Source organism: Copadichromis virginalis, linkage group LG9 (assembly GCF_057382275.1).
Source record: "Copadichromis virginalis isolate Kocher_CV1m ecotype Utaka linkage group LG9, C_Virginalis_male_GT1.1, whole genome shotgun sequence".
Taxonomy (NCBI): domain Eukaryota; kingdom Metazoa; phylum Chordata; class Actinopteri; order Cichliformes; family Cichlidae; genus Copadichromis; species Copadichromis virginalis.
This window is the reverse complement of record NC_140626.1, coordinates 33,734,942-33,748,614: the sequence shown is the minus strand read 5'-3', so window position 1 is coordinate 33,748,614 and position 13,673 is coordinate 33,734,942. Positions and strand designations below refer to the sequence as shown.

At 38.6% G+C, this 13,673-nt stretch overlaps 1 protein-coding gene across 1 annotated transcript in view; it reads right to left on the bottom strand.

The window, feature by feature from the left end:
• Window positions 1–338: 338 nt before the first annotated feature.
• LOC146702346 (uncharacterized) overlaps window positions 339–13,673 on the bottom strand; it is a 16,604-nt gene continuing 3,269 nt past the window's right edge. The window contains exons 3-4 of the mRNA XM_085468814.1: window positions 5,801–6,901; window positions 339–1,616 (exon numbers count right to left, since the gene is read on the bottom strand). Coding sequence (XP_085324940.1) covers window positions 1,056–1,616; window positions 5,801–6,901 — 1,662 coding nt within the window. The 3' untranslated portion in view covers window positions 339–1,055. The remainder of the gene's footprint in view (window positions 1,617–5,800; window positions 6,902–13,673) is intronic.

The window sequence follows — 13,673 nt, the reverse complement described above, 5'->3', positions numbered from 1 at the left end:
ATGACAGTCATTCAGGCAGTAATGCCTGGACTGGAAACAAGCCATCCTTAAAGTATTACAACATTCCAGCTCCTGTGTTGGAATGAAAAACAAATGTGTTGTTTTAATCAGAGACGGCACTTGTGACAGAACAACAAATATTTTATTTCGGCTATATAAGTAATGTAAGTACAAAACAAACTTGTGGTAGGCCTAAACTTATTTTCAGAATAATTACATCTGAGACTTTGTTTCATTGTAAGATTATAACAGTGATGGCAATATAATTGTTTGTTGTTCAGCAGAACAGTGTCCAGTATGTTGGCTGTTATACTTTGTTTGAAAATAAAAGTTGGGATGATTTTAACGTCATTACAAAAAGTGTTGTTAATTATTTTTAATCAAATTCAGGTTACCACAAATAGTTTTTTTTTTTTTCATTTAGTTGAACTTGAAATGTTCAACAGAAATATCAAGTTATTCCTAATACTGCAGACTTGCAATGAATAAGTTGTCTTAACAGTCATCTTAAGTAAGCTTTACTTAGTTTTTTTGAGGCAACGAGTTTACATTTTTTTTTTTTTTTTTTTTTTTTAAATTCTGGGAACTAAAGAGGCTGTACAGTGTACTCAAAATGGGTAAGTTGCCCTAGCTTAATCATCTTGAGTAAAATGTTACTCAATTTTTTTGAGGCAACGAGTTTTACATAGTTCTGTGAACTAATTAGATTTTACAGTGGGTCAGCTTGAAGACCTGTGATACAAAACCAATTAATAGATCAGTCAGACATTTCTTTCATATGCTACTTCTACTATGCTATGATTATTACTACTACTATTATTTTTACTATTAAACACTACTGTTTCCAAGAGGAGAAAAGATAATGTAATTAGAATAACATTTTTAGCATTAAAATTCAAAGAAACATTAAAGAAAACATGAAAGAGTTGATGTATTACAGAGCAGGGATTTCAGCAGAAGTTACAGTAGCTTTCACAACAAACTTTTGAAACTGCAACAACACTGTCTGTCTCTTCAGATTCATCATGAACCAATTTTTAATGATGAGAATGATTTCAGCCAGTCTCATGATCACGCTGATGTTTGCACAGAGCAGATAATGAAGTGAATGTTTTTGCACATTGGTAACAGTGAAACTGTTTATTTGCAGCGTGGTATCGTTTGTGTTCAGAGTATGAACTGAGATTCTTGAAGCTCTTGTCACACTGGTCACAGATGAAGTTCCCTTCAATGTGTGTATCTTCATGATCATTACAACGACTTGAATGTGAGAAGCATTTGTCACAGTGTCTGCACTTATATGGTTTCTCTCCTGTGTGGACTCTTTTATGTACATTAAGCTGACTTGCAGTGGTGAAGCATGACCCACACTGGTCACAGACATGCTTTTTAATCCTTTGATGACAGAGTTCGTGCGTTTTTAATATACTTGGTGTGGGGAAGCCTCTTCCACATTCTTTGCAGTAGTTCATTTTCTCTCCAGTGTGTCTACGTTGGTGTCGATTTAGGTTCACTTGATTACTGAAAGTTTTTCCACAAAGGTCACAACGAAACGCTTTCCCACCACCACAGCGACGACAGGGTTGAGAACTGGATCCATCTGTGTCGCTCTGTTTCTAAACAAAGACAGTGTAAGTCAGGGAATTCTTTCAACATTTTTATCCTGAACGTCACCTGAAATAAAGAGCAGCTCTGCCAGTATTTACATTTTACATTAACATTATAACACTCAGCTTACTGGGCAAAAATGACTCTCCATTTGTAGGTAATTAACTTAATGGGAAGATTGGTGGTTAAACCTCTGGATGCTCTACTCTGCATGCCACAAGATACTAATCCCAAGCTGCTCTCCGATGCATCTATTGGAGTGTAAATGTTAGATAGAAAGGGGGGAAGCTTTTAAAACTTTACTTTTTTGCAACATTGGGAAAATTTCAGGAGATTTGTGTCAGACTTATTTACATTAAGTTTTCATGTCTCATGTAGCTTTGAAATAGAGTAGGGCGATATAACCAAAAATATTTATCACAACATACATTTGAAAATTTGCGATGATGATATAACTGACGATATGTGGCTGGGAGGTGCAAATCACATTTACAACACCAACAACAAAATAACATTTCCGAAAATACTTTTACATTTAAAAAAAAAAACATTACAACAAAATATTTCAGAAAACACCTTAACAAGTCCGCAACAAATTAACAAGTGGTTCTTGACGGAAAGGGATTGTCTGAAATACCGGAAGTGACTCAACAATTAGGCTTACTTCACATTTGTAGTACAGAAAAAGTGATTTGTAGTCAGCTAAACGAGGGCTTTTCAGAGAAGTAGTGTTTAATTAATGTTTGAAGAGATTTTACAAGAGTAGGGGTGAGATAATGATGTCCAGATTTTTAGCGGTGATTTTCTTAAAATATCCAGGCCTTAACCCTCTCAAGGCAGGCGTTGCCGATTTGCAACAGTTAAAAACTAACAACCTGATTACCCCACATACATATTTTATGAGTTTTTTTTTTTTTTACTCAGAAGTACCACTGCAGGACTTGGTTGTGCATTAGCAACAAAAAGTTTAATTTGAGCCTGAGAGGGTTAAAACAGTCATTCTCCACACTCCAGCCCAGCAGGTGGCGGTAAGCGCCTTTAAATTAGCAGAAGAAGAAGCAGCAGCAGCTAAACTGCACATACAGGAGTGGAGAGGCTAAAGCTAACGCCAGAAAATGGGCAAAATATCTTCCATTCATCTATGCAGTGCAGCGAGCACCGTCAGGGTAATAAATGTAACAAAGCGCTGTGAGGAGTTAGTTTCTAGACGATTGATGACATGGTTTATCTTTTCATTCTTTCCCAACCTGGAAGCAACACGAGGCAGCTTGTGTATCGGATGTTACCAAAAGAAGGCGTCTATTTTGGATAGCAGCTGTGAGACGAGCTGATATCCAGTTCTCTTCCATCTCCAAATATCTGTTGGTGCTCCGGACATTTTCATTCCAGTAAGTTCTAAATATCTTCACTCTTTATAGCCTATTAGTTTTATTTTTGATGCGCTCTGAGCTCATAGCAAATTAGAACAAACATCCTAATGAGTGATTTTGCAGAACTATGTTCTATTTATAGAGTTGCTAATTATTTGGCATTATTGCAGCAAACCAGCCTATGAAATGGATGAAACATCGTGACTGGGTTCCAGCGCTACACAATGGACCTGCTTCAAACATACCACCATGCCAATCAGATTACTTCTTCCATGTGAGGGTGAAGAGGTGACCCTTCTGGATAAGATGGTGAAGGTTTGCTGCGTTTGATGAACAGTGTGATAATAAAACCAGGGAAAAATGAAACTTGCTCTTCTTAAATATTCTTAAGTCTTGTGCTGTATAAATAGCGGTATTTTTCAAAAGATACAGTAAATTAAGTAGTGTTAATAGTGGGTGATATCATGTAAACACTGTCATTTTTAAACTCTAAAGGACATGGATTCAACACTAACTGATGTGATGTTCTATAAAGTGATTTTAATTTTTAAAAAACGGCAAAAATTAGTTCATTTCTTTATTCAACTTTTGAACAGTGGTACTCAGTACATACTCAGTAAATGCAAATTATTTACATGGTAGTGCACTACAGGCATAAATCTAGACCCCGTCAACTCCAAAGCCCTATCGTTGAGTCACTTCCGGTATTTCAGACAATCCCTTTCCGTCAAGAGCCACTTGTTTATTTGTTGCGGACTTGTTAATTTGTTGCGGACTTGTTAAAGTGTTTTCTTATTTTGTTGTCAATTTTTTTAGTGGTTTTTTTTATGTAAAAGTGTTTTCGGAAATGCTATTTTGTTATTTATGTTGTAAATGTGATTTGCACTTCCCAGCCACCGTAAAATACTTTACAATTCCACAACTTTATTAGTGCAAAAAAACCCCCCCAAACATCAATGTAAACAAGCAGCTGCTTTTTTATGTGCATTAAAGTTGTAAAAATGTAACAGTGCAAATGCAAATTCCTTGCTGAAAGTTTAACCAAATGGCATTTCAAGTGGGAATTGGCCGACATATCTGCAACATAAACATTAGGGGTGCAACGATACACAAAATTCACGGTTCGGTTCGATACTTTGGTGTCACGGTTCGATATTTTTTCGATACAAAAAAAATGTTCATGCTTTTTTAATTTGTCATTTATTAAACTTATAAATATATATTTTAACTCAAAAGTACAGCTTTTAAATTTAATGTTGCTGAAACAACAAAGGGATAAAAAAATAAATATATCTGATTGAGAAATCACTCATCTTTGGAAAAGAGAGTTTATTACAGAGAAATGGCTCTTTCCAAAATAAAAGCTCTACTATACGCTTCTTCTGGGCTATATTCTCAGCAGCATATTAAACATATCAGGTCCCCATAAGGAGAATCCTGTGCTAACGGCTGTCTAAATGACTCGGGTAAAGTATGTAGCATGCGTGCTTGTTGTTTTTGTCTTCTTCCACTTGTCTTTGCACTAGGATGATGTCGGCATAAATGTGCAGTCATATTCGTTGTGTTCCCACTAGTGCTGTCAGCGTAAATCTGAAATGACGTTAACGCCACAACACGGCAAATCTCCGTTAACGAGCTACTGCGGATCGCCCCGTGCGTGGGGCTGGACGGTGTCAACACCTTAACGAGCTAACTGCGCTAACGCACTAGTTCCCACCCATGTAATTGAGCATTGCGTGGCACATCCGACATACTGTTTTACTTTTGTCCATGATGCGCTTACCTTCAGGGTCATACGTCACATGAAAATAGTTCCAAAGGCCAGATCTGAATGAGGTTCAATTTGCCATGTTGCAACGAGCTTAGCGTCTGTCTTGCTAGCTTGCGCTGCGCTCAGTGGATCTGCACTCGACAGTGCAGCCTAGGCGGAGTAGTTGAATGCAGATTCACTGAGCTCTCAAAACAGACAGCATCGTCAGAAGAAAAGTTGATAAAATAAATAAAAAAATTTGTATTGTTCAATACATATGCGTACCGAACCGAAAGCACTGTATCGAACGGTTCAATATCGATATGAGTATTGTTGCACCCCTAATAAACATGTATAATATCCACAAAACTTAAAAAGAGGTTATACACACACAATACGGTAATATTATGTTGAAGCACAGTACGTATCACTCCGCGAGGCTCCGCCTACGATAGCCATAATGCTCCGAAAATCCATCAAACATTGCGGATCCGTAGTTTAGCAAAGTCGTACTAAAATGTTTGACAGATTTTCGAGCGCTGTGTACCACAGAAAAATTGTTTCGAGGTCAGTAAACACAACCAGAATTCATACATAAGTCACACAGGATTATAAGGGGCACTGTCGATTCTCAGAAAAATCAAAGGATTGATTTTAAGTGTGCTGTATTTTCCAAAAAACACGGTAATAGCGACGGCCGGCTAGCATGCGCTACCAAAAATAGTGCTAATAGTGCAGTATCTGACGGACGAAAGCTAAACCAGTTCCACACCACTGAAGTTGCAGCATTTTTACAAACCAATTCTGGTTCATCTGTTTCATTCAATGATCCACTTTCACCCTTCTCATTCTGCATCGCTGCCATGCTTTTTCCACCATGTATGAAAACAAAGGCACTGCGCATGTGCGTTTTACCCCTATTCTATCGCAATATTTCATTTTTTTTATTGTTGCCCAACATTACACCGGTATTACTGTGAATGGTGTGATATGGCCCAGTCCTACTTTGAAATTAAACTTAATTCACATAATACTTCAAAATAACTGCAACTGTAAAAATATAAATACATACCTCACAGTAACTGCACTTGTAGAGTTTCTTTCTGCTGTGAATCTTTTGGTGTGATTTCAGGGAACGTGGAGTTTTAAAAGCCTTTTCACACAGGTCACATTTGTAAGGTCTCTCCTCAGTGTGGGTAAACATGTGCTCCTGTAGGCCTTTGTATGTCACAAACAGTTTGTCACACTGATCACAGAACCAAACATCATTGCCAGTGTGAAGGCGTTGGTGGATATTTCTGCTGACTAGCCAGCGGAAGGTTTTTCCACAAATGTCGCAGCTGTACGCCGTAATTCCAGAGTGGGTAACTTCATGACGTCGTAAATTGCTACTGCGAGCAAAACCTTTACCACACTGATTACAGCTGTACGCTTTAACTCCACTGTGGACAAGTTGGTGTGCTATTAAGTTTGCAGGATGGTTAAAAGACTTTCCACAAATGTCACAGCTGTATGCCTTAATTCCAGAGTGGGTGACTTGATGACATCGTAAGTAGCTACTGCGAGCAAAAGCTTTACCACACTGATCACAGCTGTACGCTTTAACTCCACTATGGATGAGTTGGTGTGTTTTTAAGCTTTCAACCCGGGTAAAAGACTTTCCACACAAGTCACAGCTGTACGCTTTAACTCCATTGTGGACAACTTTGTGTCTTTTTAAATTTGCAGGATTGTTAAAAGACTTTCCACAAATGTCGCAGCTGTACGCCTTAATTCCAGAGTGGGTAACTTCATGACGTCGTAAGTTGCTACTGCAAGCAAAAGCTTTACCACACTGATTACAAGTGTACGGTTTAACTCCACTGTGGATGAGTTTGTGTGTTTTTAAGCTTCCAGCCTGGGTAAAAGACTTTCCACACAACTCACAGCTGTACGCTTTAATTCCAGAGTGGGTAACTTGATGACGTTTTAAGTCACTACTGCAAGGAAAATCTTTACCACATTCCTCACAGCTGTATGCTTTAACTGCACTGTGGATGAGTTGATGACGTTTCAGTTCTGACTTCCTAGTAAAATACTTCTCACACTCATCACAGCTGTATTTTTTCTTTCCCTTTTTTCTGTGAGGTTTGTCGGCCTCCTGAGAGCACTGACTTCTTGCTCCATGTTGGTCCTGCAGTGACAGAGATACAAACAGAGGCAGTGAGTGAAATGCAGTCGTGAAACAAACTGAAACTGTCTCCATTAGTGGGATCAAAGAGGTCAACAAACATGTTGTTGGTGTTTTACCACCACCTTCTGGTGATAGTATCACACTACAATGATGTGCTACAATGACAGTTGTAATTAAAATGACATTATTGAAAAAATGTGATGCGTCGAGCTGAGCAGACGTGAGTTTGTGAGCTCTGCACTGGACAGCTGTAAAATATTGGTATTTTAGCTCATTTTGCCAACAAACTGCCTCGAAATTTATATAATGTCTTTAGACAAGTTTTTTGCACACCCTGGATCAAGCAAAAAGAGAGAAATGGGCAAACGAGGAGTCAATTGCTCTGAAAATGAGACCAGGTGCGACGCTGAGGATGCACTAAGTACATTGCGGGATGATGTGACTGTGGACAAGGTGACTTCTAACATATCGAAAGTATTGGATAGTAAGATATCCGAAGTCATAAAGCCAATAAACGAGCTCACTGAGAAATTCGACAGTCGGATAGAAAGAATGGGAACAGTGGAGCAGCGGGTCTCGGACTTGGAAGATGTTACAGCTACAAGTGAGCCACGTATTGCCGCTCTCGAGACCCAGCTTAAGAAGGCCATGGAGCGTCTGGAAAACTTTGAGAATCAGAGCCGGCGGCAGAACGCGAGGATTGTCGGGCTAAAAGAAGGTGCGGAGGGTAGTACAGTACTGTTAACAAGCTAAGGTATAGAGTATACTTTGATTTTTGACATACACTCCAGTGCAGGTATGTTACGCGTCTGTATCCCCCTACAGCTGTACTTTAGAGCAGGGTACACCTAGATGTGTAATTTATTTTGCTTTACTTTTTGTTATTTGTGTTGGGGAGGGTTGAGGTTTCCAGGCTCAACTATTTTGGTTAATAGGTTCAGACTGGTCAAATGTAGATTTGTTTAAACATGTAAACAGCACAAAATATATATTGCTTTTCTTGTATGTCAGTTAAGATAACTACTTGGAATGTTAAAGGGTCCAACAATGTGATGAAAAGAAAGTCAATTTTAAATTCTCTGAAGAAAGATTTGATTCACATTGCTTTTTTGCAAGAAACCCATCTGACAGATGATGAACATAGAAAATACTGTAGAGAATGGGTTGGTCAAATGTTTTTCTCATCCTACTCCACAAATAAAAGGGGAGTTATTACTCTTATACACAAAAACCTTCCTTTCAGTGTTACAGCCACTCACAAGGACAATGATGGAAGGTATATATTGGTCAAAGGGATGTTGCATGGGAAAACTGTTCTCCTAGGTAATATATATGCACCAAATCCACAGGATGATGAGTTTTGCAGAATATTATTCAGTCAATTAATGGACATGGACTGTGCTAACATAATATTAGCGAGTGACTTTAACTGTGTTCTATGCCCCAAAATGGATAAATCTCCCCCACAATCTACTTCGTCAAAAAATTCCAAAACCCTTTGGCAAATTATAAATGAGCTTGACCTTATACAGGGAGTGCAGAATTATTAGGCAAATGAGTATTTTGTCCACATCATCCTCTTCATGCATGTTGTCTTACTCCAAGCTGTATAGGCTCTAAAGCCTACTACCAATTAAGCATATTAGGTGATGTGCATCTCTGTAATGAGAAGGGGTGTGGTCTAATGACATCAACACCCTATATCAGGTGTGCATAATTATTAGGCAACGTCCTTTCCTTTGGCAAAATGGGTCAAAAGAAGGACTTGACAGGCTCAGAAAAGTCAAAAATAGTGAGATATCTTGCAGAGGGATGCAGCAGTCTCAAAATTGCAAAGCTTCTGAAGCGTGATCATCGAACAATCAAGCGTTTCATTCAAAATAGTCAACAGGGTCGCAAGAAGCGTGTGGAAAAACCAAGGCGCAAAATAACTGCCCATGAACTGAGAAAAGTCAAGCGTGCAGCTGCCAAGATGCCACTTGCCACCAGTTTGGCCATATTTCAGAGCTGCAACATCACTGGAGTGCCCAAAAGCACAAGGTGTGCAATACTCAGAGACATGGCCAAGGTAAGAAAGGCTGAAAGACGACCACCACTGAACAAGACACACAAGCTGAAACGTCAAGACTGGGCCAAGAAATATCTCAAGACTGGTTTTTCTAAGGTTTTATGGACTGATGAAATGAGAGTGAGTCTTGATGGGCCAGATGGATGGGCCCGTGGCTGGATTGGTAAAGGGCAGAGAGCTCCAGTCCCACTCAGACGCCAGCAAGGTGGAGGTGGAGTACTGGTTTGGGCTGGTATCATCAAAGATGAGCTTGTGGGGCCTTTTCGGGTTGAGGATGGAGTCAAGCTCAACTCCCAGTCCTACTGCCAGTTTCTGGAAGACACCTTCTTCAAGCAGTGGTACAGGAAGAAGTCTGCATCCTTCAAGAAAAACATGATTTTCATGCAGGACAATGCTCCATCACACGCGTCCAAGTACTCCACAGCGTGGCTGGCAAGAAAGGGTATAAAAGAAGAAAAACTAATGACATGGCCTCCTTGTTCACCTGATCTGAACCCCATTGAGAACCTGTGGTCCATCATCAAATGTGAGATGTACAAGGAGGAAAAACAGTACACCTCTCTGAACAGTGTCTGGGAGGCTGTGGTTGCGGCTGCACGCAATGTTGATGGTGAACAGATCAAAACACTGACAGAATCCATGGATGGCAGGCTTTTGAGTGTCCTTGCAAAGAAAGGTGGCTATATTGGTCGCTGATTTGTTTTTGTTTTGTTTTTGAATGTCAGAAATGTATATTTGTGAATGTGGAGATGTTATATTGGTTTCACTGGTGAAAATAAATAATTGAAATGGGTATATATTTGTTTTTTGTTAAGTTGCCTTATAATTATGCACAGTAATAGTCACCTGCACACACAGATATCCCCCTAAAATAGCTAAAACTAAAAACAAACTAAAAACTACTTCCAAAAACATTCAGCTTTGATATTAATGAGTTTTTTGGGTTCATTGAGAACATGGTTGTTGTTCAATAATAAAATTATTCCTCAAAAATACAACTTGCCTAATAATTATGCACTCCCTGTAGATGTCTGGCGACACTATAACCCATTATCTAAAGAATACACTTTCTACTCTAACCCTCACTTGTCAGCATCTTGTATAGATTATATTTTTATGTCCAAGTGTATCAGTCAGTTAGTTTAGCAGGTAAATATTGGTCATATAGGTCTCTCTGACCATGCTCCTGTAGTCCTAACCATTCAACCCATGAGACATATTGAGCGCTCCATGTCTTGGAAGATGAGTGCACTGTCTCTTTTGGATGAGAAATTTATACACTTCATAACAGAGCAAACAACATTATTTTTAGAAATAAATGATAAAGGGGAGATAGACACGAGAACTTTATGGGATAGCTATAAGGTTTACATGAGAGGGATGATTATTTCATACACAAGTCATAAAAGAAAGCAACGATTAACAAGGTAGTTAGAGATCGAGAATAATATAAAAAAGCTGGAGAAACAATATTATGTAACAAAATCAGCTGAAACCTAAAGTGAGCTTAATATTGCCAGGACATCTCTGCATAATTTGTTAATGCGAAAGGCTGAAAGAGATGTCCTTCTTGCCAGACGACAACTTTTTGAATCAGCTAATAAGCCTAACCGCTTTTTGGCTTGTCTTGCAAGGAATACTTCATCAAGTTATTTTATCACAGCTATTGTGGATGTGAAAACCGTAGGAAACTGTCAGATTAATGAGTGATTTAGAGAATTCTATACAAACTTATATCAGTCTGAGATGGATATAACAAGGCTTAACTCAGGCTTTTTTCTAAACGACTTAGTATTCCCTCAGCTCAGGTTAGCCTGCTGGAGTCACCCATCACATTGATGGAGGTGGACAAAGCAATATCTGCACTCCAGTCAGGGAAATGTCCGGGGGCAGATGGCCTTCCAGTAGAATTTTTAAGGTAATGAAAGTGAAGTTAAATAGTTTATTATTAAGGGTTTTTAATAAAGCATTTGAAAAATCGAAACTCCCAGAATCTATGTACCAGGCTAATATAACATTGATAGCTAAAAAAGATAAAAACCCAGAGTTATGCTCATCTTACAGGCCTATTAGCGTTCTTGGTGTTGATAATAAGATACTTTCAAAGATACTGGCTTTTAGGCTAGAAAAAGTAATGTCCTCTACTGTGCATGCTGACCAGACAGGCTTTATTAAGGGGTGGAATTCTTACAATAATACTCGACGTCTATTTAATATTATTCATTTTTTAAAAATTTTATCAGATCTCCGGGGTTGTTGTTTCTATGGATGCCGAAAAGGCATTTGATAGAATTGAATGAGAATATCTGTTTGAAATAATGAGAAGATTTGGGTTTGGAAAAAACTTTTTGGGGTGGATCAAAATTATATACAAATCACCAATAGCATCAGAGTTAACTAACAGCTTGCTATCCTCCCCAATTACATTGAGCAGAGGTACAGCACAAGGTAGTCCATTGTCACCACTATTATTTGCTTTGGCCATTGAGCCTTTGGCCATGGCCATTAGACAAAATCCAAGTGTTCCTGGAGTTAAATTTGGGGATAGACAACATAAAATCCTGCTCTATGCAGACGATATTCTTCTGGCACTGACTGACCCTGCTAACGCTCTACCTGTTCTTACTAGGTGTATCAAGGACTTTGGTCTTATATCTGGATACAAGGTAAATTTTGATAAATCTGTTATAATGACTCTGTGTAGTGGAAGGACACTGAACCTTTATATGTTAAACCTTTTCATTGGGCACCATCAGGTTTTGTATATTTGGGAGTTAAAGTTACACCAAATGTTGGTCACTTATATAGAGAAAACATTAATGGAATGGTTCAAGATCTTCGAGAGATGCTGACAAGATGGAGGTCACTTCCAATATCATTTTTGGGAAGAATAAATCTCATTAAGATGGTAATCCTACTGAAAATACGATATTATATAGGCATGGTGTTTGTAATTTTGAAATCAGAAGATATTAAAGTAATTAACAAGGCTATGGTGGATTTCATTTGGGCAGGAAGAAAACCCAAAATTAAATTGGAGACACTACAGTTACCGAAAGATCTGGACAGATGGGGAGTGTCAAACATAGAAAATTATGTTCTCTCAATACAAGCAAGGTTTCTTTCTGCCTGGATACATGAACATTCTGATCTGCCATGGATAAAAATTGAGGAAGTATTACGTAAACCATCCTCACCTGTTAACATTTTAGGGAAACGTTTAAATGATTTACCTCACGTAATAAAGTATAACCCACTAATATATAATGCTATGTGGACGTGGGGAAAACTGAGAAAAATTTTTAACAGAAGTCTTCCGTTTAATATTTTGTCAACGTTTATAAATAATCCAGACCTTCTACCACAAAACATAGGGTTGAGGTTTGTGGGATGGCATAAAGTAGGTGTAAAGAGGTTTTATGTCCTCTTTAAACATGGTGGGTTTAAATCATTTGAATCCTTGAAGTCCCAGTATTCTATGTCAAAGACTGAGTTTTATAAGTATTTGCAATTGAGAAATTATGTGTTAAAAAATGCTAAATCATTTTCGGTTGGAGAAATTCTTTCTAGATAATAGGGAGCGTAAACATTTTGTATCAAAGTTTTATTCAGAGATTTATGCCCTAATTGTGGATAAACTGGCATGGTTGAGAAAATCTTGGGGGACATTACTTAAGTGTGAAATAGATATACAGGCATGGGACAAAATCCTGCTCCTTCCATCTAAAATCTCTGTTTGTAACCGATTTAAAGAACTGCAGTACAAAATCCTGCACAACGTATATATTTCTCCATATATTTATAGTAAGTACAATATGGGAACATCTCCAAATTGTCTCAAGTGTAAGGTCAGAGTGGGCACTAGATTCCATTGCTTGTGGGAATGTGTTATTATTCAGTCATTTTTGGAAAGAGGTCTGTCCCAATATTAGTACAGCCATTGGTCAGCAGGTAACAGAACACCCATTAATGTGCTTATTGGGATATATCCCTGTTTCACTGGTACAACATGAGCATGTAATTCAGTCACTGTTAATGTTGGCCAGGAAAAGTATTATGTTGAGATGGGTGGGGACTGAGCCTCCCTCCCTGGGGCAGGGATAGCTCAGTAGGTAGAGTGGCGGCCCCATGATCGGAAGGTCGGGGGTTCGATTCCCCTGAACAGCTACCCAGAGGTACCCCTGAGCAAGGTACCGTCCCTACACACTGCTCCCCGGGCGCCCAATGGCTGCCCACTGCTTCACTGAGTGAATGGGTTAAATGCAGAGAGGGATTTTCCCCACGGGGACCAATAAAGTACACTTTCTTTCTTTCTTCTTTCTTTCCATTTCTCTATGGAAGTCGCTCATCAGTGATGTTATGACTCTGATCAGGTTGGGACATTATATTGATGAGAGCTCCCGAAGTATTCCGGACAAATGGAAGAAACCACTGGAAGCACTGGGAATAACTTGTAAACTGGACCCTAATGGACAATAATTAAGGACATAATGTCGTAATACTCTAGTGCTGTGCAGTATTATTATTTTGGACGTGAACCAGTCTTGTATTTGTTGGGGAAAAAAGTTAAATAAAAGTTAAAAAAAAAATAAAAAATATGATCTTTGTATTCTCTTGTAACTTCGGTGTTTTTGTTTGTGACTGTAGATTCTCCATGTATGGAGGAACCCAGGATGAAAAAACTAAATCTGAGCGATTGTGAAG